Source organism: Hyposmocoma kahamanoa, unplaced genomic scaffold (genome assembly GCF_003589595.1).
Source record: "Hyposmocoma kahamanoa isolate Upper Pololo Valley unplaced genomic scaffold, ASM358959v1 99879, whole genome shotgun sequence".
Lineage (NCBI taxonomy): Eukaryota > Metazoa > Arthropoda > Insecta > Lepidoptera > Cosmopterigidae > Hyposmocoma > Hyposmocoma kahamanoa.
This window is the reverse complement of record NW_020656077.1, coordinates 5,902,634-5,928,832: the sequence shown is the minus strand read 5'-3', so window position 1 is coordinate 5,928,832 and position 26,199 is coordinate 5,902,634. Positions and strand designations below refer to the sequence as shown.

At 37.6% G+C, this 26,199-nt stretch overlaps 1 protein-coding gene across 3 annotated transcripts; it reads right to left on the bottom strand.

Moving 5' to 3' along the window:
• Positions 1 to 1,187: 1,187 nt before the first annotated feature.
• Positions 1,188 to 25,002, bottom strand: LOC113239386. Of its 3 annotated transcripts, XM_026476371.1 has the most exons (16): positions 24,937 to 24,955; positions 24,398 to 24,572; positions 20,610 to 20,936; positions 19,748 to 20,089; positions 19,338 to 19,676; positions 18,876 to 19,211; positions 18,400 to 18,729; positions 17,935 to 18,195; positions 17,593 to 17,850; positions 17,305 to 17,485; positions 14,552 to 14,718; positions 12,447 to 12,584; positions 10,859 to 11,044; positions 6,099 to 6,215; positions 4,743 to 5,048; positions 1,188 to 2,023 (listed from the first exon to the last, which is right to left on the bottom strand). In XM_026476371.1, the coding sequence occupies exons 2-16, from the start codon at positions 24,432 to 24,434 to the stop codon at positions 1,866 to 1,868; spliced, it is 3,483 nt and encodes a 1,160-aa protein (XP_026332156.1). In that variant the 5' UTR covers positions 24,435 to 24,572; positions 24,937 to 24,955; the 3' UTR covers positions 1,188 to 1,865. The 3 variants fall into 3 exon arrangements, with proteins under 3 accessions (XP_026332156.1, XP_026332155.1, XP_026332157.1); XM_026476370.1 differs by having other exon boundaries at positions 24,398 to 25,002; XM_026476372.1 differs by lacking the exon at positions 17,593 to 17,850 and having other exon boundaries at positions 1,190 to 2,023; positions 18,154 to 18,195; positions 24,398 to 25,002.
• Positions 25,003 to 26,199: the final 1,197 nt, after the last annotated feature.

Sequence of the window (26,199 nt, the reverse complement as noted above, 5' to 3'; positions counted from 1 at the left end):
TATTTATTTATTAATTAAATTTTTATTTAATTGATATTCAATTATTTTTTTGTGAAGTTACTCCACTAGTTTGTTATAATTATTAATACAAAGATCGAACACTCAGAAAAAACACTCAGAAAAAATTCCTTCGATCCGGTCGGATTCGAACCGACGTCTTCTTGCATACCGTGCCAGACGCTATACCAACTAAGCCACGGAACGAACCAACGGACCTCACGAATTTTTCTATGTGCTTGCGTCGTGTCTTTGTACTTGGTCTTTCAACGACTTTTTAGTCGTAGCGCCTCGATCTTTGTATTAATAATTATAACAAACTAGTGGAGTAATTTCACAAAAAATAATTGAATATCAATTCAATAAAAATTTTAATAAATCAATGAATAGCGACATCTCTCGCCAGGACTGGTAGCTGTAAAAGTACTAACTGGGTGATAAATCTGCAATAGATTTCTCATAGATGGCGCTACGACTAAAAAGTCGTTGAAAGACACGACGCAAGCACATAGAAAAATTCGTGAGGTCCGTTGGTTCGTTCCGTGGCTTAGTTGGTATAGTGTCTGGCACGGTATGCAAGAAGACGTCGGTTCGAATCCGACCGGATGGAAGGAATTTTTTCTGAGTGTTCGATCTTTGTATTAATAATTATATTTATTTATGTTTATATATTGGACTTTTTTTTGCTAATCTAAGAGGTTGGACTTTAGAAATTTGGTAAATACAACTCATTATTTGATAATTTTGTGGATATGTCCAATTTTCATACAATACCTGTCAGTGCCGTGACTCGCGCCATTTTTGCACTAACAGTTGCGCCACTTATATAGCGCTTAATAAACGTCTACAAACAATGCAGCGCTGTAGTGGCGCTACTGAAGGCGGCCTTATTCTGTCACGCGTCTTTGAGACACTGTGTCGTACTATTCATATACTCTGTGCCATTGGCAAATCCTTTAATTACAATTGCAAATATCTGCCCACACTTCAGCATGGAAGCCTCTACTATTGAGGCGGCTACCGGCAATAACTCCTGGTCCACAATAGTCTAGTTAGTGCCATTGTATATAGTGGCACTGTAGCGTTCTAGAACTACATGGTGACTCTAGCGCGTAACTGTTTTCATCCACGATTTTACAAATAATTATATGTATAAAAAAATATATAAAAATTTTAATTAAAAAAATTTATGTTTTTTACCAGAATCGCTACAGGCGACGTGTCTGTAAGGCGCGTGACCACTACACCACACCACTTTTTGCGAGTATATGGCCCTTTTTGTGCTCTCGGCCACTGGCCTAAAGAGTTAAGGACGAACATTAATGCATTTTACAAATACATATTGTTCATATCACAAATAAATAGTATTTTTTTAAAATACTTGGATTATAATATAAATCGATATGTATATATTTATCAAAAAAAATTATTAATCAAAAAGATGATCAGGTAAACAGGCCGAAAGAGGCCAAGAATCACAGGTTTAGGGAGTCTACTACCTACTACATTTCAAATTGCAATCACACAACTTAGTGGATCGCTTTACTTTCTAAGAACTGTCCTATAAATGGACATTAAAATATTTGTTAAAATTTAAATTAATATCTATTAAATATTATACTAATTCCAGTTTTGGTAATAACGAATGGCTTGGCAAATTAACCCACCAGTTTAGCGATGAACACAAGTATGTAATTAATTCCATAATTTAACAGTTTGTTCGATGCAAAAACACATTCGATCACTTTTAAACCATTTTATATGTTTATATGTGAACTTTTTGACTATTTTAAGAAGTAAGTACATTAATTATATTATTATATTGATGATTAATATGTAAATAACGTTGATTATACGTAATTTTCTTTTTAGTTTTTAATATGGTATATGTCGGTATCTAATGTCGTGTGCAAGATCGCCTTCTGTTCGGCGCGATCGGCAGTAAATATGCGGAATATTCGGAAGCAAGAGAAGACCAGGCTGAATATCAAAATTGGCAGCAGAAGCAAGAATAACATGGTTTGTCCTGAAACAATTTAAAATAAATTAATACAAATTGTCACAATGTGCTTTTTATAAGATTTAGATACGGAATACGAACTGATCAAATCAGTGGTACGTTACGTTGTTTGTCTTTTGAAATATCGTCGTAGATCTCTTCATTTTACGTATCTATAAGATAAACTTCGAACAAATCAGACTGCAAGAAATTCAAATTCAATTCAAATTCAAATTCAAAATAATCTTTATTTCATAGGTAAGCATTATTACACTTGAAATCGTCACAATGGTTAAACTCTACCGCTCATTCGTAAGGCAGATTCCCCTGAGAAGAATGAGCAAGAAACTCTAGGGGTTGCTCTTTGTAAATAACATTTACAATATTTTTTTTTTATTTGAAACATCAGAGATCGAGACTACCTCCATGAGCTAAACGGGTTACTACCACGGATTTTTGTCATCCAAGTACGCAGAAGTTGTATAATAACCTTTAGTATAAAGTTTTTGTTTCACTATAGTTTTAAACCTCGTGAAAGGCAAATTTTATATATCAACCGGAATCTTGTTATAGAAGCGTATACATTGCCCCTTAAATGATTTTTTGACTTTGTGAAGACGACTATCAAGAAAAGCTAGTTTATTTCTATTCCTCGTATTAATGTTATGTCTGTCACTATTTTTCATAAATAAATTACTATTTCTTTTAACATAAATTACATTCTCATAAACGTACTGTGAGGCTAGTGTAAGAATGTTAATTTCCTTAAACTTATCTCTCAAAGATACTTTGGGGCCCAGATTGTAAATTGCCCTAACAGCACGTTTCTGCAGGACAAAGATTCTGTTGATATAGGCGGCATTACCCCAAAGCAAAATGCCGTATGTCATTAGACTGTGAAAGTAGCTGAAGTAAACCAATCTAGCGGTTTCGACGTCTGAAAGTTTCCTTATCTTTTTAATCGCGTACACTGCAGAGCCGAGCCGTTTTGACAACTTGCTTATATGGGGACCCCATTGCAATTTAGCATCTAACGTTATACCTAGAAATACAACTGTATCCACAAGATTCAATTTTTCGTTTCTAACTACAATGTTTGTAACCGTCTCTCTAACATTGGGTAATGTAAATTTCATACAATTTGTTTTTTTCTCATTAAGAAGTAGGTTATTAACAGCAAACCAATCAACTACTTTAGATATAGCATTGTTCACATCGTCGTAGGAAATATTAGAACTATCAAAACAAAAATCATATTGAAAGGAATCAGGGCACCAAGTCTGCTAATTTTGAAACATCTGAATTGTGTGTCGGATGAAGTGTCAATGGCAGGATTTTGTACGTTTAGTATTCTGCTAAAACTTAAGGCTAGTGTCTTATCAGAGATTAGCCTTTGAGGTACTAATCATCTGCCATAGTAATTTTTTTTTGGTATTCAGCTCTGCAATGGCGTATCGATGGCGTTTATAACGATTTGACATTAAATTGCTGATTAAACGAGATAAAAAAAGAAAATATGCATAGTAATTTCCATGGTAGTTATTTTTTGTAATACTAGTAATAATAATAATAATAATAATAACGCACACACTCAACATAGCCCCGCACTAGGGAAACCCTGTGTCGCGGGTGCCATGGACACACACATAGACAACCACAAATTACACCCAAACTCACGAGAGAAATAAATGTAGGCCATACAAATATTTCTCCCGGCCCGGGAATCGAACCCGGGGACCTCTGCGTGGCAGTCCGGTATGGTAACCGTTCGGCCACGGAGGCAGTTAATTAAGGGACTAATTAAGTAATTAAGGAGTAATTAAGGGACGGGACGAACAAGTCGGGCGCCTGATGGTAAGCTACACGCCAGTCCACAGTTGTAGTGCCACTCAGAGCTTTAAATCGCAAAGATTATTTTTCTTGACACGTCTAGTTGTAGCCGATCTGTGTAGACTACGCTTGCGCTAACGCACGATGCTCTTGCCCAATATGTTATGTTGGTTGAGTCAAAACTACCCAGCTCTTAAAAACGTCACCACACTGGACGAACTCTTTCACAAGGAGGTCTACTGCTAAAAAACTGCTGTTGTAGTAAGGCAACGTCGATCGTTAGTGATTGAATGAATGAATGCCATCCATTGACTTACAAATAAATGGACGACGGGTCTAATACAAAAACCACGAAAAAAATGTCCCAAGTCAACCTATTCGAAATTTAAATTGTTATGTCATCGCAGTATCGCGCTGTCAGTCGAACAAATGAAGACTAAAGCGGAGTGTCGCGCTCTGTATGCGATTTTAGCGCCTTACAAGTGCGGACACTTTTTAGCGCGGACCCGACGTCCATATAATTGTAAGTCAATGATGCCATCACAGCAATTCTAGTAACTCTCTATTGAGACTCAACTGGCATTGCAACTAGATTTTACATGACATTTTCCACAAAAATATTCCAAATTATGTACCATTTGTATGAAATTCACCATCTTTCTGCAGATAAAACTCTTGTTAAGTTTATAGCTTTTTTGTTATTGAATTTCACGAGCAGAAAGCTAGTGATTTTCTTACCATAGCTATATAAACTAGATTTTTAATGAAAAATGTCACTTATATGGTTTTACCTTTAAACAGACGAAATATTGTCGTAATTGCAATATAATCTCAATGGAGTCTCAATAGAATTACAACGGCCAGTGGAATGAAGAAAAAATAGGGCTTCAAGTGACGACCTGTAAAAGTTACTTACTGACGGGAATAATTTTAATGGTTATAAAATCATGTTGCCCGGATGTCGTAGGCGTAGGTTCAGTTGAAGCTGTAGGGTCGGTGGTAGCCGTAGGCTCGGTGGTAGGCGCAGGAGTCGTCGTGTTTATTCCCCCGTGCTTGAATGTGGTGCTCTTAAGGATTTCGACGTCCTGACCACGTATACGCACTGCCAAGGTCCACGGATGAACATCGAGCATCGTGGGATCAGGAATCCGGAGCGTGCACTGGCCAATGGAACGGAGATCTTCCACCGAGTAGAGATCGGGTACGTTGTCCACAGTGAAGCCTGCGGAATGGAAGCCGATATTTAGTTAAATAATAAAAATTTTAACTTTGTTAGTAAAGTTTAAAAATAAAATTTTTGCACAAAAAAAAAACACTAAAAATGTATATTATAAAATTAAAAATAGAAAACATGAGAAGTTGATAAATAAAAGCGAAAAAGTTGACGCCTAAAAGGAGAGTTCACTCTGCTGACAATGGTTTAGATAGATAGATTAGATAACACGTTTATTCAGCACAAATACAAACAGAAACAAAACATTTACGATCACTTCACAGAGTATAACATAAAAGCACATAGAACATTCATTATTAATGTTATACACATTTATATAAAAAACATACTGGGAGAAAGACAAATACTGTGAGAAAAACAAACAAATACTATGAGAACTGATAAAATTTTAATGTACCTATGACTACAGTTTATGCTGAAATGGCCCTGACTCAACCGAAATACTATAGACCGAGAGAATTTACAAACATTGCTGGTTTTCTCCAAAACTGAGTACAAAAAACTTATTATTTAATAACAATTATTTTTTTGTTTTTTTTATGACACCAGCAACGGGACCGTATTAGTAAGTCGCGACATCTGTTGTACTAATCGGTACTAAATATCTGACTACGCTGTCCTATTGAGTTATTGATCTACATAATGAACAGCTCCAAATATTTCTAAATTTTGTTTATAGTGCCCCTCCCAACAACGTCGTGGCCATGCGGGTAGGGCAGTATAACATGTGCGAGCAAGCCCGCACAGGGACCGTCTAACCAAGTCCTAACCCCAGAACAGCCCGTATGCACGGCCTTGGGTGAGTGCTCCCTATTTTCCAGATAGGTACCAGAACTTTAAGCGAGCTTACTTCCTATTGCGCTCTGCGCAACTAACGATCGCCACTGCTGAGACGTCGACTCTAAGCCGACTACCAAATCTCCTCATTGGTGGCGGAGCGGTAAGGCACGCTCACTTCCCGACGCCGAAAAAACGGTATCTCTCCAGTTCTTAAATTATAATGAACAGTGAATAGACGGTACAAAAAGTGACATTCACCAAATCCATCGATCCTGACGAAACGGCAGTAGTCGAGGGGACGAGTGCCGGCAACGCGCATCGTCACCGTTACCTCTTCTTGCCCCCATCCGCCTTGTTGCTCCACCGTCAGTAACTCTGTCGCAAATTACATTAAAAATGACTAACTATGACACTAAGTACATTATTCTACAACAACAAGTTACAGACTAAAGTCAGTAGTATATAATTATAATAATAATATAATAATAATAATAACTTTATTGATAGGCATTAACAAATAATAGAGAAAGTGAAATCAAACCACAAAATCATTTATTCCATATGTAAAATAAATTAAAAAAAACGTGATTTTTTAAGCTACTGCTCATTCACTGAGTTACCTTCCCTGAGAAGAACGAGCAAAAACTCTAGGTGTTAACATAAAAATACACTTTGAATCAAATTCGTGTGGAATTAGAGCCATGTCGTCTTTCCATACATCTTTTTCTAACACGTAATGTTTAATTTTATGATATGAGTACCTACTATGAAAACAGTCATTTTTTAATGTTACAATAAAGAATTTAAACAATCTGTAAAGAGTCCTGTTGTTATGACAATTTATTATTCATTCATTCATGGTCCTAATTTTCTCAAAAAGTTTACATGCTCTTCAAGTACACCGGAACGAAAAAAGACACAATTGTCGTATAAAGTACGCATGGTTGTGCATTTTTTCGTTACGAGGGCAGGAAATACACATAAAGCTTACATAAAGCGAAAAGATACATGAACGAATGTCTTAACAATATATAAATACAATATATATAAGGTCACATATCAGCACTGCTCAATAATAAAGGGACTTAATTTGAAAAATAAGAATTTAGAGAAACGACAAATAATTTTTCAAAATTAACGTTTCGGACACAAAAACTACTATACAGTCTTGCATGTAAAATAGATTTCACATTACTTTTTAAAATCTTTACTTCTCGAATTACGTATTACGTTATTACGTATTAATAATGAATTATATTATTATTGACGTTGCTTTCTGTGTGGAGTTATTTTTGAAAGCTGAAACATTAAGAAGTATTCATATAAGACAATAGTAAGGTGGAAATTAATATCACATGGTATGTATAGTCGGACTTGTAATTTGCAAATAACGATCTGACAGCTATCACTATACAGTAGTCAGTTTGAAACAATGCCGTCTGAATGGACGCCGAGAAAAAGCGAAAACAATATAACACTTCAGACCATACCCGCAAACATGGACTAGCCTTCTTTATAATTACCATTGTACCTATGTCATAAGCTTGTTTGTAATGTATTGTGTTACAGCAAATAAACCAGTTATCTATCGTATCTATTTTAGTAGCAGTGGAAGAGGTCCTCCAGAGAAGCTCTGCCACCTTACCTATTTCTGCCGCCAAGTTTTAACGTGAGCAGTACTGCGTTCGTGTTTGGAAGGGTAAGGGTGCTGGTGAAATTCAGGCACATGGTACTTGTCAACTAATGTCTCAGTGTGACAGGCGTAGAAGCAGTGCCCCTAAGAAACTAGAGATTTTAAGCTCTGAGTGGCACTGCAACTGTTATGGATAGGCGTGTCGCTTACCGCCAGGCGCACGACTTGCTCGTCCCGTCATAATCTTGCCACGTTTATTGTATAGTGATATGTTTGATTCGGTTGTCAATTAACTCACTGAAACACAATCGTCAAAGAGAATGAGAATTAGTCTATACATATTTTTTTAAATTTTTCTGTTGCCAAATTATTTTATTTTAAATTAATACATTTATTATTATATCTTTTTATAAGTATAATTTTTCATGATGACCTATTAGCACGTAGAAATTTTTAAAAAGATATAATTTATCTTGATAACCCACTGAGTGAGTCAGTGAAGTAGATCCTTTAAGACAGCACTATTTTTATTTCACCTTAAGTCAACAACACTCACGTCAAATAGTAGAATTTTTAATTGACACTAAATACCCCTAGCACTAGCAAGACCCAGTATCGCGGGTGCAAAGGACACACACATAGACAACCACAAATGACACCCATACCCACGAGAGAAATAAATGTAGGCAATACAAATATTTCTCCCGGCCCGGGAATCGAACCCGGAACCTCTGCGTGGCAGACCAGCATAGTAACCGTTCCGCCACCGAGGCAGTCATGTGACAAATGAAACGGCTTTAACATCACGCTTGGCTTTACTTCTTAAATTATATTAAAAATTAGCCGATGTAGACCGACGGGGTGGTGCTGGGGCCTTTGTCACGTAATGATTGGGGCTCGCCATACGCTACCCTCACCACGTAACACGGGTAGCGAATGAGCGAGCTTGAACCATCACGCATACATAAAACTCTTGCTTGGATGCCTCTTCATTGGTTGATAGGTGCGATGATAAGCGACGTTGTAATGGTGTTGATGATAAAAGCAATAAGACATCCTCCTAAGTTTAAATTTCAACTTAGAAAAAGACATTACACACAACTTAAATACACTACAATATAAATAACTTTTTTTTACTTTTTTTTAGTAGTCCTGTTTAAATCAATGCAAAATCAACTAATTTTTGGTGCATTTGAAGACCGATTCTTCAAAAAAATTCACGACTATGGAAGACTATTTGATGTTCTGTCTGTGGCGTTTTGATTTACAGAGAATTATGTAGGTATTTTTTTCTATAAATATATGATGAAAATGGGATAAATAAAAAATTTTCAGTAGTTTCATTTGGAATACTGAAGTTTTTTGTTAATTAATAAAAATGTTAGCCAATATTTTTATTATATTAAAAAAAATATTGACAGCCGAATGACGGTAAAGAAAATTGTTTGACACATTTGCATCAAACGCCAGACGATACATAAAATCTAGAATTTGGGAAAATCTATGTACGAGCACCAGTCCCACACTACGTCAGTGATACCTAATTTAAATATCATAACTTTAACGTAACTGTGGGGGAAATTGTTTACTAGCTATGTTTTACTAAACACACTGAATATAAAATGAAATTATTAAATAAATACGTACAATTACAAACACAATACACACGAAGACCAAACAATAGTAATCGACGACAAAACAAAAGCAGGTGACAATCATCGTTACGGTAGTAGGATAAAGTTGTAAAATTCAATGTGATTTAGAACTGCAGAACTGTTTTAATGACTAGTTTTATTGCATGAAATCAAACAAGTATAAATAAATATCTGATTTTGGCGACATTCAATTACACAAAATTGTGTAAACCGACTTTTTTAACACATTGGCGCTCGATGAGTATTGGAAATATTAGTAAACTAACTTTTTTAAATTGGTTCTGAATTATCTGGATAGTGCCCACAGAGTTAATTTCCTTAACGCGCGTTCCCATTATGCCGTAACGTTTTATCGTTGAACGACTGGCGCGTCTAGTATGTTCTGTTGTGTGGTGACTGTGTCGTGGAAGTTTATTTTGCCGTTGAACGACAGTCATGTCGAGCTGTTCCCACTAGATCGTGACGACAATTTATCGGTTCAAGGCAACCGCCTTGTCCTTTGCACGACAGAATCGTTTGAAGCTGCGATTATCTGTCGTCACATTTTTTTATCGTGACGAATGTCGTTCTACCTCTTTTCTGATGTCTAACCGTGTAACGTAATCGTATTGTACTATATGTGATCAACTTCATTTAAATATACAAGTCACGACACTTGTAAACTGCATGACTATATGTTATCACGACATAATGGGAACGCGCTCTTACTCTGACAATTACAACACAAGGAATTTGCTAGTTTGACACCAGATAATTGGTGAAACCGCTTTCACCAATTATCTGGTGTCAACTGTGTAACTGCGGAAAAATTATACGTATTTGTACTCCTGCCCCGATTCCAATTGGTGTAGGCAAAGACTATCTATCGCCACTTTACTTACACCATTCTGACAAATTAGTCTTGCTTCACCTACCATTTCTTTTTATAGAATTTTCCATACCATTCTATTAAGAACTTTTCGATTTGTTCTCTCGTCGTCAACATTGCCTTCTACGTTGATTCTTTCGCCATTCTCCTTTCATTCATCCGCTTCATGTATCCAAACACATTTAGTTTTCAAATTTTAGTGGTAAAACCGCCATTTTAAAATTTTATCACAATAGCTAACATGGCGACCACTGTGACGTCACATTTTTATCGCATCGTGAGCGCCTCGACTAATGGCACCAAAAGAATTTCGCAGTGCCAAACATGGCCGCAAGGTCACAGCTGATTTTAGATCATTTTGACAGCTCTGCACAGTAATTTATCAACGTTAAATAAAAAGAAATAATAAAAACCAACAAATTGATATATAAAAAAACCGATAAATTATTGGAGAAAGGCGAGGAGAAGATTTTTAATACAGTTAAATACATGAAAGTTCTTATATATACGTAGATAATAACTAATATAATGTAAAATATGTAAAAACTGAAACTACAAAAATTTTTTGTTTCGTAGTTTTCGCGGCGATATTAAACGACTAAGATAGCTATAGACGCAATTTAATATCGTTATCCTTGTTTTTCAAAATGTATAACAATAGTTAATTACCAAATAAACAAAAGAACGAATGACTCTAGTGCGATGTTACTGATCCAGTCTTCGCAATAAAAAAATTATCATGGCAACATAGCTTTATCAACTGAAATAAATATGTCACATATATGTACAACACACACAGCTCTACATACATACCTTTCTCTATTCTTGCTCTATTTAAAATTATAATATTACATAAACGTACCTATCATATCAAGGGTCATGGTGGCGCGTTGTTCAGGTTTGGAGACGTTAAGAAGTCCGACGTGGCAGCTCCAGGTTTCGCTGTTCCAGTGTCCGTTGACGGGCGAGGTTAGGCCTTTGTACCGTATACCACATTCTCCAGCATCAAATCCTGCGCCTACATACTCCATGAGGGGATGTTTCGTACCTAAGAAATGTAGTTGTGATTAAATCTTAATTATAATTTATTTATTTTCGGAGAATGTAAATCCATACTTAGGGTCGTATTCTACTCAATGCTCAAGTCAGGATTGCACTGGAAACACAAGCACTGGAAATACGACCCTAATGGTAGGGACTTGAGTATGATTTCGAGTGCTTTAAACCATACTCAAATCCTGACTTGAGCATTGAGTAGAGTTCTGGAATACGACCCTCAAATTAGTAATAGACTTATAAACTATGTTAGTAAATTATTTTAAACAAATATCGCGTAAATTCTATGAGGTTCCTTATGAGAGATCCCTCCACTTTCTCAGCAATCATTTTCAAGATGCTGTTGCTACTAATACGAAGTGTGTTTAAAAGAGAAGCGACTTTCTTCTGTAGGATGGCAGAAAAGGAGTCTGTCCGCGCTTCCGCAAACATTGCAGACGCACTATAGAACTTCGGCAGCCGCAACAGCATCCTAAAAGCATTGTTGTATTGGGTGCGGAAAGCAATGTACGACTTTTGTGTATATCGGTACCACAGGGTACCCGCGAAAAAAGAAGAACAGCAAGCCTAGAAAAGAGTTATCTGTGTACAACCTGTGAACCAACAAATTAGTCCTTACTGACAAAGCTCTACACTCCCTCTCCATGTCATAATCGTCTCTGAGATCAGGCTTAATTAAATGTCCTAGACACTTAAATTTGAACACTGTTAAGAGCTACCCCATTCAATATGACCGATGGTACAACAGTAGGAAATTTACTTCCTGCCCCAACAACCATGACTTCTGACTTCTTTACATTGTATACCGGACCGTGGGACGCGGCATATGACTCACAGACAGCAACAAGTTTCCTAAGCGCGCTGACCGTCGGAGCCAACAGCACCATGTCATCTGCGTAACTTATGTTATTTACGCAGACATCATCTACGTAAATGTAAACTATTTTTTTTATATTGCAACGATATAGAGGTAAATCTAAAACACTACTCGGTCCGCAATACTAAAACAGTGTTGCGGACCGGCTACTAGACGGGGCAGATATGCTTTCTTATATTTTTAACCGACTTTAATAAAAGGAGAAAGTTCTCAATTTGACTCTTTTTTTGTATGTGTGCATGTTACGCGGCGTTTATGAACCGATTTTGATGATTATTTATGTTGGAAAGAGGATACCTCAGTTTTGGTCCCTTTTAAACTTTATACTGGAGGATTAATCCGGTTTCTCGAAAGAAAAGAAATGATAAATTCTACAAGGCCTCCAGCTGGGCTCTCAGATAAGTCGAAGATGAGAAAACTGAGACACATACACACAGGCTAAAGGAGTGTGTGTATTTTCGACAATCCTTTCGTAGTAGAGGGAAATTCTTAGGTATGATTGTTGAACGCTACTTACCGGGGCTGACGCTGTATGTAGTGCCGTTTGGAGCCCGAAAATAGCAGTACTTAATCGCAGATTGTATGGTGCAAGACATGGTCACGGCGTCGCCCTCGTAACCAGTTACCAATTCCTTATCAGCTATGAGAGTTGGTTCTACAAAACAAAAATACAACCGACTTACTTATACTAAAATTAATGTAATTGTTTCATACTTTTAGAATATTTACTTTTTAGTTCTGGACTTAATCATGTATACTACACATTGTGTGTCGGTCTAGCCACCTTGGTGCACAAATAAATAATGAAGACCACGTGGGGTAGTTACAAAAACTCGTACGGCTAGAAGGTGTTGACACCCGCCACTTCAGTCCCTCCGAGATCATGGAAGTTGCAATACCTCCGTAACGTAGAGGTAATTAATATATGTTTTATACATGATTAAGTCCCGAACAAAAAATTAAATAATGATAAAAAAAGGTTAGTTGGAAGAAATCTCTTTATGGGATAAGCTCGCCTTTGTACACAAATATTTAAATTGTTTCTGAAAATTTGTAAGTTACTTTGTGGTACAATAAAGTGTTTAAATAAAAAAAATAAAATAATGTGTGAAAATTGAGAAAGTTTAAATCAAAGACTTTTAGGGTCGTATTCCAGAACTCTACTCAATGCTCAAGTCAGGATTTGAGCAGACTTGAGTATGATTTCAAGCACTGGAAACACGACCCTAATGGCAAGGACTTAAGTATGATTTTCAGTGCTCACTGCAATACTCAAGTTCTGACTTGAGCATTGAGTAGAGTTCTAGAATACGACCCTTAGACATTTAAAAATCGGTGCTTACATAGCGTCGAATCTAGAATTACTTTAGCAAATTGCACGCATTCACATACGCGATACTGACTGACGCTTCAGTTTACAAGATTACCATTTTGTTTATAAATTTGTACACAAAAGCGTGTGAAGGTGCATTTCCACCGGCAAGGCGAGACGAGACGTGGCAAGACGAGAATTGAAATCGCGCCGGCCTATTTCCACCAAAAATAGCCATTAACAGCTCTTTAATTGTGGTTAGTGACGTTTCAGTGCTGTTCAGTTCGTCTAGCAATAAACACGCGGCTAAAGTGCCATGTCCCGTAAATTATTATTAAATTTGTTAACGGAAGACAAATCAGATGACGATTTCATCTAATTTTTCGTTTTAATCTTTAAAATCTCAAATCGTACATACCCTATAATCTAATCTCGCAATTGATATTAATAGGCATCGCGAGCTCGCGCGTGTTGACGTGGTTATGGTTCAATATTACATGAACAAATATTTCAATTCTCGCCTCGCCCAACCTCGTCAGTCCAGACATTTCCACCGAAGATGCGCTAGGAGAGAATTGAAATTTTACCACACAAATCATCGTCTCGTCTCGCCGGTGGAAAAGCACCTTAATACAGGATTTTAAACGCCATATACACAAGCGCATAAGTATAGTGCCTTGCGTATTATTAACTAAAAGTTGTATTGAAACTTCGCCTTAGCACGTTAAATGATTAAAATAATACGCGTAAAAATGTACAACTTCGCTTATAACAAATTGAAAAGTGCAGAAATCCTAAAGAATATCACAGAGCAACAGTATGATACAGTACATTTCAAGTAAGCTTTTTAAAACTTAACATTAATATTATTTTACACTAATTGTGAAAGATAATTTGAGGCTATCAGCGCAAAAGTGGTGTAACCCACATTAAATTTTTTTTATACATGCAAATAGCATCCAAATATGAAATAATCATGTACTTATCTAAAATAATTATTATCTACACCATTATTGATGAGAGCCTCATTTAAATAATCATCATCATATCGATATGCCTATACCTATACAGGACTAAAGATCGATTCCGGGAGTGTCGTTCATCTTATTGATGACGATGTGCAAAATGAAAAGTTAGCACTATACTCAGCCTTATAATAATATATGTCAGATAAAAAATAATTCTTTTTTTTTAGTATACCATCACAATTCTTATGTAACTAATGTTAATAATACATATTAATCTAATGTTTACGTAGGCTCAGCCAATGTTCATACACCGACTCAGCTTTTATGGCACTAGAGTGTTACCTCTTTGAACGCCTGGTGCGGGTGCAACCCAGGGGCAAAGGACAGCGAGGAATCCATAGAACGTGTCCGTGTCCGTCTTCACAGCGCAGCGCCACAGCCCTAGGTCCTGCGCCAGCGGCACGGTAATGCGTAAACCACATTCGTGGTTCGTCACGTTTGCATCGAACCTTAAGCAGAGAACAAAAAAGTAACGAGAATGGACACTCACCGCCCCTCTCTAGCTTTAGATACCGCACCCCGCCCCGCACATAGACGGTCACATTGACTGAACGACAACAAGGCTGTCGGCGAGCCGTTTTCGCGCTAACACGGCTTTGATATTTGGTTTCATTTATTCATTACGAAACTTGTACGTTAATATATAACATCATTGTACTTTACTATTTATCATGGTCGTGAATTGTGCTGTTTAGGGCTGTTTATCATTATCTAAACCGGGTAAAGAGAAGAGTTTCTTTTGTTTTCCGAAAGATGAAACGAAGTAAGTAAAAAAACTTATGTCTGAAATTAATTCAGTTATTGTTTTCTACATTTATTTAGTGCAGTGTAATATATAATACAGATTTATTATATCAATATAATGAAACGCCATAACATCGTGGGCTAGTAGACAAGGGGTCTCGAATTTTCAATTTGCATTGCCGATAAATATTACTTAGCCAATATATCTAATTAATAACTAGGTAATGATAAACTTGAGGCACGCAATTTCCTACCTTAGTTAAATGTATATGTCCAAAATATATCATTTTATGTGCTTTTCATATATTTTTTATATAAATCTTCAATATTATTCTACTTAGTGAGTTAATGAAAAATATAATATTCTATCGATATAAATACCTAATGAACATGTGTAATTATTAGGATTCCGCTAATAGGATTATAGACAACAAATTCGCGTTAGAATTTTTGCTACGTGACTGCTTTGACCACGTGACGTAATAGTGCGCGAAGTGATGGATAACTTCTGCCACTGCCACTTTACGCACACATTTACGCGTTTTACGCGGTTTACGCGCATTTATCTGCACAGATAGCGCCTTGCTGTAGGTAGTAATAGGTAAATAACTTTCGACCGTTGTATGGAGTGCCAGGAGTGTGCCTTAAGACGTTTTACTCTTGCATTAGCATGACGTAAACAATACAGGGTGTGCTCGTACACTGTAAACTGCAGACCAGAGGTCAACAGATCGTTGGTTCAGACGAACAGGGTATTATCTCAAAAACACAGGTTTTTCAGGAGAGCAATTTTAAGGTTTCTTCTAGCATTGTTTCAGCCACTATTGTTATTTGGTTCACCTCACCTATATGTATTTAAAGCCTACTTTAAATTAAAATTTATAAGTATTGACAAAATCCTGAAATTTGAAAATAAAATATTGTATATGTGTGATTCAGAGTTTAACTAAACTATTCATGCTTTAGTACATTATTGCAGAGGAAGTAAGGGATTGCTGGACGAGTATGAGTTATAAGGACGAGCGCCAGCGAGGCCTTGTAATAATACGAGTCAAGCAATCCCCGTTCCCGCCAAAACACGTATAGAATAATGCGAGGAAATAATAAAAGGTTATTGTTTTAACAGGCACATTAATAGTACAGTCTGCTGAACTTCGGATGATGTGTTTGAATATCTATTACTGTATTTTTGTTATTGCTCTTGTCACTAGCGCTCATTTTCGCGACCAAAATACAAAAAAGACGACAAAACAAAAGAATACCGAAACACTTTAGGTCTAAATGTTACCGCCATTTTCTTTTTTTCTTTTTTTTTAAGTAAGCGGCACAGGTAGGTATTTTTAATTCTCGCAGGAACACTGGGCAGTTGGCTGTGTGAGATTTTCTTTTACTTGTTTACAAAGTTCACTATTAGTAGGTAGATTTAAAAGTTTAGAGAAAAGGACAGTAATGGATTTTCATACTTACTTTGCAGGCCTTGGCCGGGAAGAAGTAGCATGATACATAAATGACAAACTTTCTATGTTCGTTTGTTCGTTTTTTGAAAGTAATGCAAACATTTCCGAACATGTTTGAGTAAAATACTTTTAAATGAAAGAATCATATTCAATTCGATAAAACTTTGAGGGACATAGTAGTATCGCAAACGATTACTTTATATTATAGATTACCATAACAATAAAATGAAAAAAATATCCCAAAAAAGGTATAACCTTGAAATAATCGTCTTCGTTTTATAATAAATATTCTTTTAAATACACTCACTTTATAATGAGCACATGTTGTGTTTTAGTTTTTATACCCTGTTCAACGAACGACGACGTTTTGACGACTACAGCTTCGTAGTTAATACTGAACACGACTGTGTTGTTCAATGTTTTGGGGCCAAAACTTGCAAAAGTTCAGAGACACTGCCCTGCCTCCAGCGCCATTTCACGTCCCATCATAAATAAATAAATACACACTCAACATACGCCCGCACTAGGGAAACCCTGAGTCGCGGGTGTGTGATTGTGTCCATGGGCACACACATAGACAACCACAAATTACACCCAAACTCACGAGAGAAAGAAATGTAGGCCACACAACTATTTCTCCCGGCCCGGGCATCGAACTTGGGACATCTGCGTGACAGTCCGGCATGGAAACCGTGGCAGTTATTACGAGATCATTATATGACCTTGTTCATTAGAAATATCTGGATTTTTTTTTAATAGGACTGCATTTTAAAGTAAATGGTCAACATTTATGAGTTGATATCCTGTTCATCCAAGGCAACGAGATGTACTTACCGTACGCCGACACCGTGGAAGGAGTACCGATCTTCGCCGACGCCTTCGGAGGCGAGCAGCACGCGGCCTGAGGGGCCCCTGAACTTACACGCAGTCACTTTGCTCTGGACTGCCACGGAACACAGTAACGTCACGTAGGGCCGGCTCTTCTCCACACGGGTGCGCACCTCCGCCTTGGAAACTGTCGCAGTGATCATATTAGCGGTCGTAATTGTCGGTGAAAGTGGACAAAAAATAAAATCTCATTTCAAATCAACAAAATAATGAAAATAAAACAATGAAACCAACCGGGTTCCCTAATAGTAACAGTGAAGGAGTGTCTCTCTGTGAGAATTCGTCCCGGCATGCCAATTGTCATAAACCAAGTGCCATCGTGTTTTGAACTGACGCGGTCGACTTTGATAGCGCAGCGACCGAGTTTGTCAGACACCACAGACCCAGCCGGGTCCTCGATCTTACAATAAACAGCATCCTCCGGCCCTACGTTTAGGCTCACCGCCCTATCGTTTACCCAAACAAAGTTCTCAACACCACTACTCGTGCGACCTACAACACAAGACTTAGAAATTTAGACTTATCTCGTACTCTTTCTTAAAAATTGTGCAATAATTTGTAATCATTATAACGTACCGACGACTGAGATATCAACAACGCCTATGTAATGTATTTTCTGCCCGTATACGATTTTCCATTGGCCGTTGTCATTAAAAGTGACATTTTTGATGATGTAGCCACATTCATCGATGAAGTTTTCATCTTTTTGTACTTTCCGATCCGAAGCTGGTCCTATAACTTCGCAAGTATCTGGTAAAGCCGAAGGCCTTTCTAGACGGATATGTAAATCGTTACCTTCTGCAACAGTACTCGCTACAGGAACTACTCCGACTTCCTCTGCAATTAAATTGTACCCATTACATCTTCAAGTGAAGACAGATAACAATTGGAAAAAAAGCTGATGAATGGTTGCGACTATCGGGTCGTCATCAGCCTTGTGTTAAACGCCATATCTGGTCATGGTGAATGTTATCAAATTAATCTCCCTAATCCCCTAGACGTGCTTCGATACGTGTACGTACAATATGTGTTATTATTTACCGTTGACGTCGACAGTGAACTGTAAACGACGTTCCGCGTTCGAGTTAAAACCTTCTCTAGAAATGAGCGTCCAAGTTCCCACTTCTGCCTCTGATTCAATGTAGATTGATATGCCGCAATTGATGCTGTCGTCCTCCAAAACTTTAACGTTGGGGACTTTAAATCCTTCCATGATCTTGAACTGCAAGTTTGCAGGAGTTCTAACATGGCAATTTTCGAATGCGAAACTCTTGCCAATAATGACCTCGTGTGTAGTTCCGAGACGGGTTACTATGCGCTTCGATTTCAAATAGGTTACCTTCCGGTCTTCTTCTATCGGATTGGCAGGATCTGGAGAAGAAATATTAATGTGTAAGTAGATTATTACAATTTTGGTGGTGGCAAAGCATACCATATTAAAATAGAATTTAAATTGAGTATGTCTTTAATTTATTGGTAAAAGATTTTACACCTAAAAAGTCAGTTTTTTCGCATACCTTCTTTAATAATCTTAAAGGGCCGACGATATTCGTGATATTTGCCTTGATTACTGAATTTTCCTGAGATCTGCCAAATGCCGATCATATCCTCGGATATAGGCCCGATAGAGGCGCGACACACCCTGTTCTCAGTCTTCACAAATTTGACCGCGCTAGTTGAGGGGGAGAAAGTATTCAGGTCGAGAGTTATACCCGACGGCAATGCGATGATGCAATTGTCCCTAGTTCCAAATCCGGTCACTTCAATTTCAATAGTATTGGCAATATTCACGACGTGGGTCACTTGGTCAAGAGTCGTTATATTGTACGCTTGATTGGTAGGGTTTTCTTCGTCTGTGAAAAATATACATAAACCAATAATACATATATTCTGTTTGTTTCAACTTTATTATATTGGCTTGCTGCCAGTTATCCAAGGGCAAATTAAGCTAAATTTTGTATCCAAGGAATAATACTTGCCATAAAGAAAAAGGTTTAGCGGCTGGCAAACATGCATAAAACCTAGAACTGAGGAATCGAACGTGGCATAGATCTCCCAGTCTCCAAGCAATTTAGCTTCTATGGGACCAATAGCGACATCGCAGACAGGATGTCCTGGATTCAATGTTACATTGAAGTACGGGTAGTTCGTGTCGCCGATGACAGCGATGTCATCACCAAACGGAGTAACGACGTGACAATTCAATAATTTGCCAGAGCCTCTTACGCCCGTATTTAACACACCACCAAAATGAACAGCATGGTTAAATTTTGGATGTCGTTCAGAATGCCAGCTAGCGCGTGGCTTGTTCAGGGTATCTGAAAAAGTCTAAACGTTATTTCCTACCGATGGCAAGCCATAAGTCAAAGGCTAACAAAAAGACACTAACTATATTCAATCGTCGTGGGCTGACACCATTTATGCAAGATATTTCCCTCGACGTATTGGCCACATAGAATCCAAACTCCCAACAGCGCATCATTTATTGGACCAATGTCCACCTCACACGCAACGATGATTGTACCGCCATGAGGGTGCACACCTTCCATTACGAGATCTTTCAAATTCATGGCAGTGCCACCTGGTGGTTGCAAGGTGCAGTTGTCCTGGTAGTCCATTTTGCTGATAGATAAAGTGACGTTTGAATTAACTTCAACTCGGATATGTTTTTTTTTCATCCAAATGAGGTCTTCCAAAAGCTCTTGTTCTAGAGACGATTCTGTACAAAGACCTGTCAAAAGAGGATGCAAATACTTTGCTGCAGCAAACATGAGTACATCAAAAAATATATATATAATTGATCAAATGATTGTGTTTTGTTTATTAATAACTATAAATAACATTGCGCTGTATTATGCTGCTAATATTCACAAAAAAATTGTAGCTCAGATCAACTTTTCATGTTGTGGAGTCAAAATTAACAAAGTAAAACCGGAATGAAGAAGATTTTTAGAACAAAATGAAACGTTTAACAATTCAATGGGTGTTTGATTGTGAACCTATGACTATTTAACATTGAAATGTACAAGAGAGAAGAATATAAAACAGGTATGTGTTTTACAGATACCAGTTTTCAAGAAAGAAACTACGCCCAAACTGCGTATCTCAAACAATTACATTACAATGTTTTTTTTATATCGATCTAGTAAAAAATATCGCAATTTAATTATTTACTTTTTATACAAATGAGACGTTTTGCGCCTCAACCCTGATTTCTGAAAAACATAACGCAATATAAAACAAATACTTACTTTCGGACCGAATGACAGTCACAAGCCAGCGTTGAGAACTGGCCTTGCCTCCTTCAGAAGATTCAGAATAAATCTCCCAAACACCCCCGTCGTTCTCATTGGCATTTTTTACAGTAACAGAGCAGCCAGACAAGGCGTTACTCTTTCGGACTTCATATCGATCGGTGGAATTATCCGTCGGCATTACTTCAACAAATTCGCCATTGGGAGTCAGTAGGAAGCAGCTGGTCAGACCAATACCAGAGGTATTCAGAAGTAAAAGAAATTCACCACCAACTTCCGTCGAAACAGGTTTAGGTGCCTCTTGACCCGAATCTGCGAGGCATCCTGTTAAATACAGGAGCAAAACGTAAAGCTTTTTCAGTAAAGTTTTTTGTACTCAATTTTGATTATATCACAGTGAAATATTAAAGAATATTTCAGGTTACCACACTCGAATATTAAATAATGCTTCATAATGATATTCTACAAATATTTAAATAAAAACAAATTGTCGCCAAAATTGAGCACAAAAAACTTACCTGAAAATTACCCTTTTTGAAGAATTAAAGGTTAACTACATTAAGGGTCGCATTCCAGAACTGTACTCAATGCTCAAGTAAGGATTAGAGTATGATTTCAAGCACTGGAAATACGACCCTAATGGCAAGGACTTGAGTATGATTTCTAGTGCTTTGAATCATACTCAAGTCCTGACTTGAGCATTGAGTAGAATTCTGGAATACGACCCTCAGTCTCTTTAGACATTAGAAGTGGTAGCCGTCTGTGTCTCACTGCCAGATGGCCCAGAATAATGTGCATTTCCCCAACCATAAATTGAATTATATAGCAAAAAATACTGCATCTGGCAGAGACTTTTCCGAAACGGTCTCTATGTGTGCACCCCACGTCATTGGTGCGTTATGGGAGGAGATGAGATACATTATGTGTTTATATATATACATAAATTATCATAATAATTTATAACGTTTACGAAAGATAAAAAAGCGCAAAATCAACCTTGAACCACTCGACAGTCCGGTATAGGAAACATTACAAGAAATGAAAAGAATAGAATGTAAAAAATGACAGTGGACAAATTTTTTATTTTCAAAATATCTAAAATAAAAGGATGAAATAACCGGCCAGTCTTTTAAAGAAACTTACTACGTTACTAGTATTCCAGGGTGCGGGTGTGTGTTGGTTGTCGTTTAAACAAACCAATTGCTAGATAAATAATTTGAGGTGATTTCGAATGTGGCTCACTCTCCGCATTCACAAACAAAGACTACGGGGTGAGCAGAAGCCGTGCAGCACTTCTATTTATCCGACCCTTTCGATTTGTCAGCGAGAAACGTCCTCAATAATTACGTACGTAGAAATAATTTAAGTTCAGTCAGCGGTGACCACGGGACCTGTTACGCGATGATACGCGATTTAGACCCGAAAAAAGTAGTTTCATTTTCTAATTTAGACTTCAGACTTTAATAGGTAATAGGTGCATTTGTGTTTGTAAATAATTTTATTATTTAAAGAATATTTTAAAAGATTCTCGATGGTGCTAAAATGCTTACGAGATGTACCGGATTTCGCGGTAGGTACCTACATTGGGTCGACTTTAGTGCCGGGCAACGGAAATTCGATTTTTAAAATTTGTATCAAATCTCGTGTTAGATCAAGCCGTGTCACGCCAGACGCGTCCTATTGACCAACCCTATCTACTGACCCGAGAGATAGGGAGTTCCGGTCTCACCGGTAAGACCAGAGTCGGAGGGTACGGCGAGCGTCTACCAGTCTACCGGTATCTATCTGGAAAACAGGGAGGGTGCTGTACGTGCACGCGGGGCAGCTTACCCCAGGGCACTAGCCTTTTGAGCACCGGATTTTGTGCAAACAGGGTGAGGACCTGACGTTCCCTGTGCTTGCACAGGCTATAGAGCCCTTCTTTTATACCCTAAGAGTCGGTAGGGAAGGTCACTATAGTCAAAACTTGTGTAGAAGAGGGCGGGTTGGAATATCGACAGTCGGATTCTTTTTTTCGAATAATTGTAGGAGGTTGCGCCCCTTCGTAAAATTTAGTGCCACGAAGCACTTCCATTCCATTACATTCATGAATGAAGTCATTGAATGCGCGAGATAACTGCTCTCCTTAAATAGTTCCTAACACAAAAGTATCGCTACTTCTCTTTGTGCTGTAGTGCTTACATCGAATTCAATATAAAATGTTTAATGTATCATTGAATTTTGTTAGACAGTTCTTGATACTTCTCTATGGAAAAGTAGTACCCGGCAACTACACAGAAAGCATTTGGTAATAGCACTGTGAAGTTCGTAGTTGGTTTTTTTTTTAAATTCATACAGCGAAAGGGGATACCACGTACTACAATAAATATTCTGATATATAATTTTACGGTAAGTGCCGTTACTGTCTATGAACGGGTTAAAGGAGACCAGTGCCCGGTACTAGGACGCATATAAGTCGATACAGACTTGGCCCATGCGCGGGGAAATTCCCTTCCTTACAAGATGCCTGTGTGATGTAATGTAAGACAAATAAATGGCCTTGTTTTCATTTAAGAAAGCTTCTGCTTCAAAGATTACACAATCATCGCAATCACCACCCCTCTATAGCAGTTGTCTACACAAAGGGAACATGGCGGATGAGATGAGGTTGCCCCATCTCAAATTTTCCATAACTACATCGCGCCTGCGCGGTACGCCCTTTGCGCACACAGGCATTAGCGAAAATTTTGCGTGCCTAGAAGCGTCGCAACATGGCGTCGATTTCGGATCGAACCCGGACCATACAAATGGCCCTGGAGCGCGCCCATTTCAAAAACGAACTTCTAGTAAAATAAACTGCGGAGGCGGCGGCAACGGATGAGATGCCTACATCTGTCTCTACTAGTGTATACCCCAGTTAACCTATCCTTTAATATGCTTTTTTAAGAAATAGGAAATTCCCACACATTCAAATATTTTTTCAACACAATATATTGACTGCCAAGTACCATCACTGTCTTATTATTTAAGGTAAAGGCTATTAATTCCCTCTACTCAGAAGAGACTCATGCCCTTCAGTGGTTATTATGAAATGTCCAGAGTCAATAAATAAGTTATGACTTGTAGTGACTGAACCACAGCACAATTAGAGATGTAGGAGGTCAATGTATTGGAATTTCATCTTAATGTTATTGTGACAAAAGTCATAATTAAAACTTTAATTCGTCAGCACCAAGAGCGTCAGAAACCATCTATAGGTCCTCATCATTGTAGGTATCATTTATAGGTCCTAACAAATAGGTCATGATAGATCAGCTGTAACTGTACAAAAAGTTGTTAATACATTTCTGATTTGTCAGAATGCATTTTGGAAAAACAGAGCTCATTGGTAAGCCACAACATGAGGCTCCATTAACTTGCAAATGTTTCTCCGCCGCTTGTACAAAGTCAATGCCCTATTCACTAGAGCTGTATTAGAAAATTCTAGAAATGATATATTTCACACAGTCATGGTAATTTATTACGGTGAACTTTATCCCAAAACCCAGACTGCGGACCTCAGACAAAGAACGCCCTAACCAACTACCACCCCGGTATTGAGAAATAACCGAAAAATAACATTTAAAATAGACACCAAAACGATAGAGTTCCTACTCTATCACAATAAGTACAAATTTATATTACGGACTGAGAATTACACCTGTGGGAATGTTAATTAATAAGTACACGAGAAATAAAGTGGTAGACCGAAGCAAGTCAGAATTGGTATAATTTGCACTTAAGTGAAGATGTGGAAGATTACGTACCTGAGAGGAGAACCAGGAACAATATGGGTCGGTGCATGTTGACTACTCGCAGTCTCAAGCCCCACTGAATGTAATACAGCAGAATTCAGCCATAAATAATAATTACTTGGCCAATAAAGATACAACAGTTAAGAGATATCTTATGGGTTGTACAATTATTCATTGTATAACAGCACTTAATTTGGAATTAAGATCAATTATCCGATTACTAATAATCCGATTATCGAAAATACTCCCTTGAAATTTCTACGTGATAACTCGCACACGCGATAACATTAAATCTTGAAATATTTGATGAAAATTTTGATTGAAATTGTTAAAATCACGACTCATTCACTGGAGACAGCTTCCTGCCGCGGCGCCGGGACAAAGAAGAGCGATTACATACAAACTACATACGGCCAGGTCAGTTAATCAATATTCAATTTTGGGCTGCACGGCGCAACTGCAGAATGCAAGATCGATGCCCGCCCGGAGCTCCGGCCGGGCTCGCCGGAACACCATCTATGCATCGCGTACTGTATGTTTGTATATAGAACCTTTGCAGATTCGAGAAGCGTCCCCGACAACCGGGAACACGGATGCGCTGCGCCGCGGCAAGCGGTGGATACATTTCGAGGTTATGCTTTGTTTTGACGATTGAATAATCATTATTGAATATTGGCTATAAAGCCATCAGCTTAAAACTGTAAGAAAGAATTAAGAAACTCAAAATGTAATTCAAAAACTAGATCATATAAAAGCTGTGCAGTTAGATTTGATCTTAGAGATAGATGACAAATAAATTTGACGTTTTACTTCTTTTATTTCGCTCTGGACACTAGAGATGTAGAAATACATTGAATGTAAGTATACAATCTAAAATAAAATTGAGTTAACGATCCCATCAAGACTAAATAGGTTACTAGAAAATACAAAGAATAAAAAATATTTCCTGCGATTCCACTGATGTGTGAAGTGTGTATAAAATAACATTAATGTTATTTTTGTTTTACAGTAAAGCTTAGATTATAAGAACATGTATAAAATTTTAAAATTTTTATTTTTGAAAGACTAGTGTTCAGATTAGGTAAGGGGTATGGCTCAAATCATATTGGCGCAGAGTCGAAACGTCGCGTCGCGTCCTGTTTAACAACTCCATCGCCAGGCGACACGCGTCGACGCGCGACGACACTCGCATTAGAGCGCCGGCGCCGGGATTACAGTTTGGTCGGCGTCTGACGCCTCACGGCGCCCAAGAGGGCCCGTCTCTAGAATGCCACCAAGCGTCGAGCTAGATTCCATATTTGCAAAACACAATTTTGTACTTTAATAATTGGAAAATAGAGATGAATATGCTATAGGCGAAAAAAATGACGCGTCGCGACGCTTCGACTCTGCGCCAGTGTGAGTTGAGCCTAAAGATCTACTTTCGCAAAAATAGTAATAATAAGAATTAAAAACTCTGTGTTGAAGTTTATCACTGCTACATTGATTTAAATTAATACATTTTAAAAAACAAAATATACTGAAATACCTAAAGCCAAATTTTAAAAATATAACAATAAAGGAGACTAAGGATGGAGATATGCAAATTTTGTGGTGTATGCATTGGGTGTATGAGTTGAACTATCTGAATGATTTGCAGTTTCTTATGTCAACGAGTCAGAGAGAAGAAATATACTAACATGTCGACAGCCGCAACCATCAAACAGTATCGAAACTGCAAAATCTAATTTTTGTTTTATTGCATCAATTGTAACAACATATGATATACTATTAGATAGAAAATATATAGTTTCGTCAAAAAAAAATCATATTAA

Bases quoted from the DNA above. Each gene is read 5' to 3' on its own strand.
- LOC113239386 (XM_026476370.1), bottom strand. From the start codon at position 24,434: ATGCACCGACCCATATTGTTCCTGGTTCTCCTCTCAG. The intron at 12,585-14,551 runs GTAACACTCTAG...TTTGTTTTGTAG, and splicing joins CGCACCAGGCGTTCAAAGAG to AACCAACTCTCATAGCTGAT. The intron at 6,216-10,858 runs GTACGTTTATGT...AATTTGCGACAG, and splicing joins CATGACCCTTGATATGATAG to AGTTACTGACGGTGGAGCAA.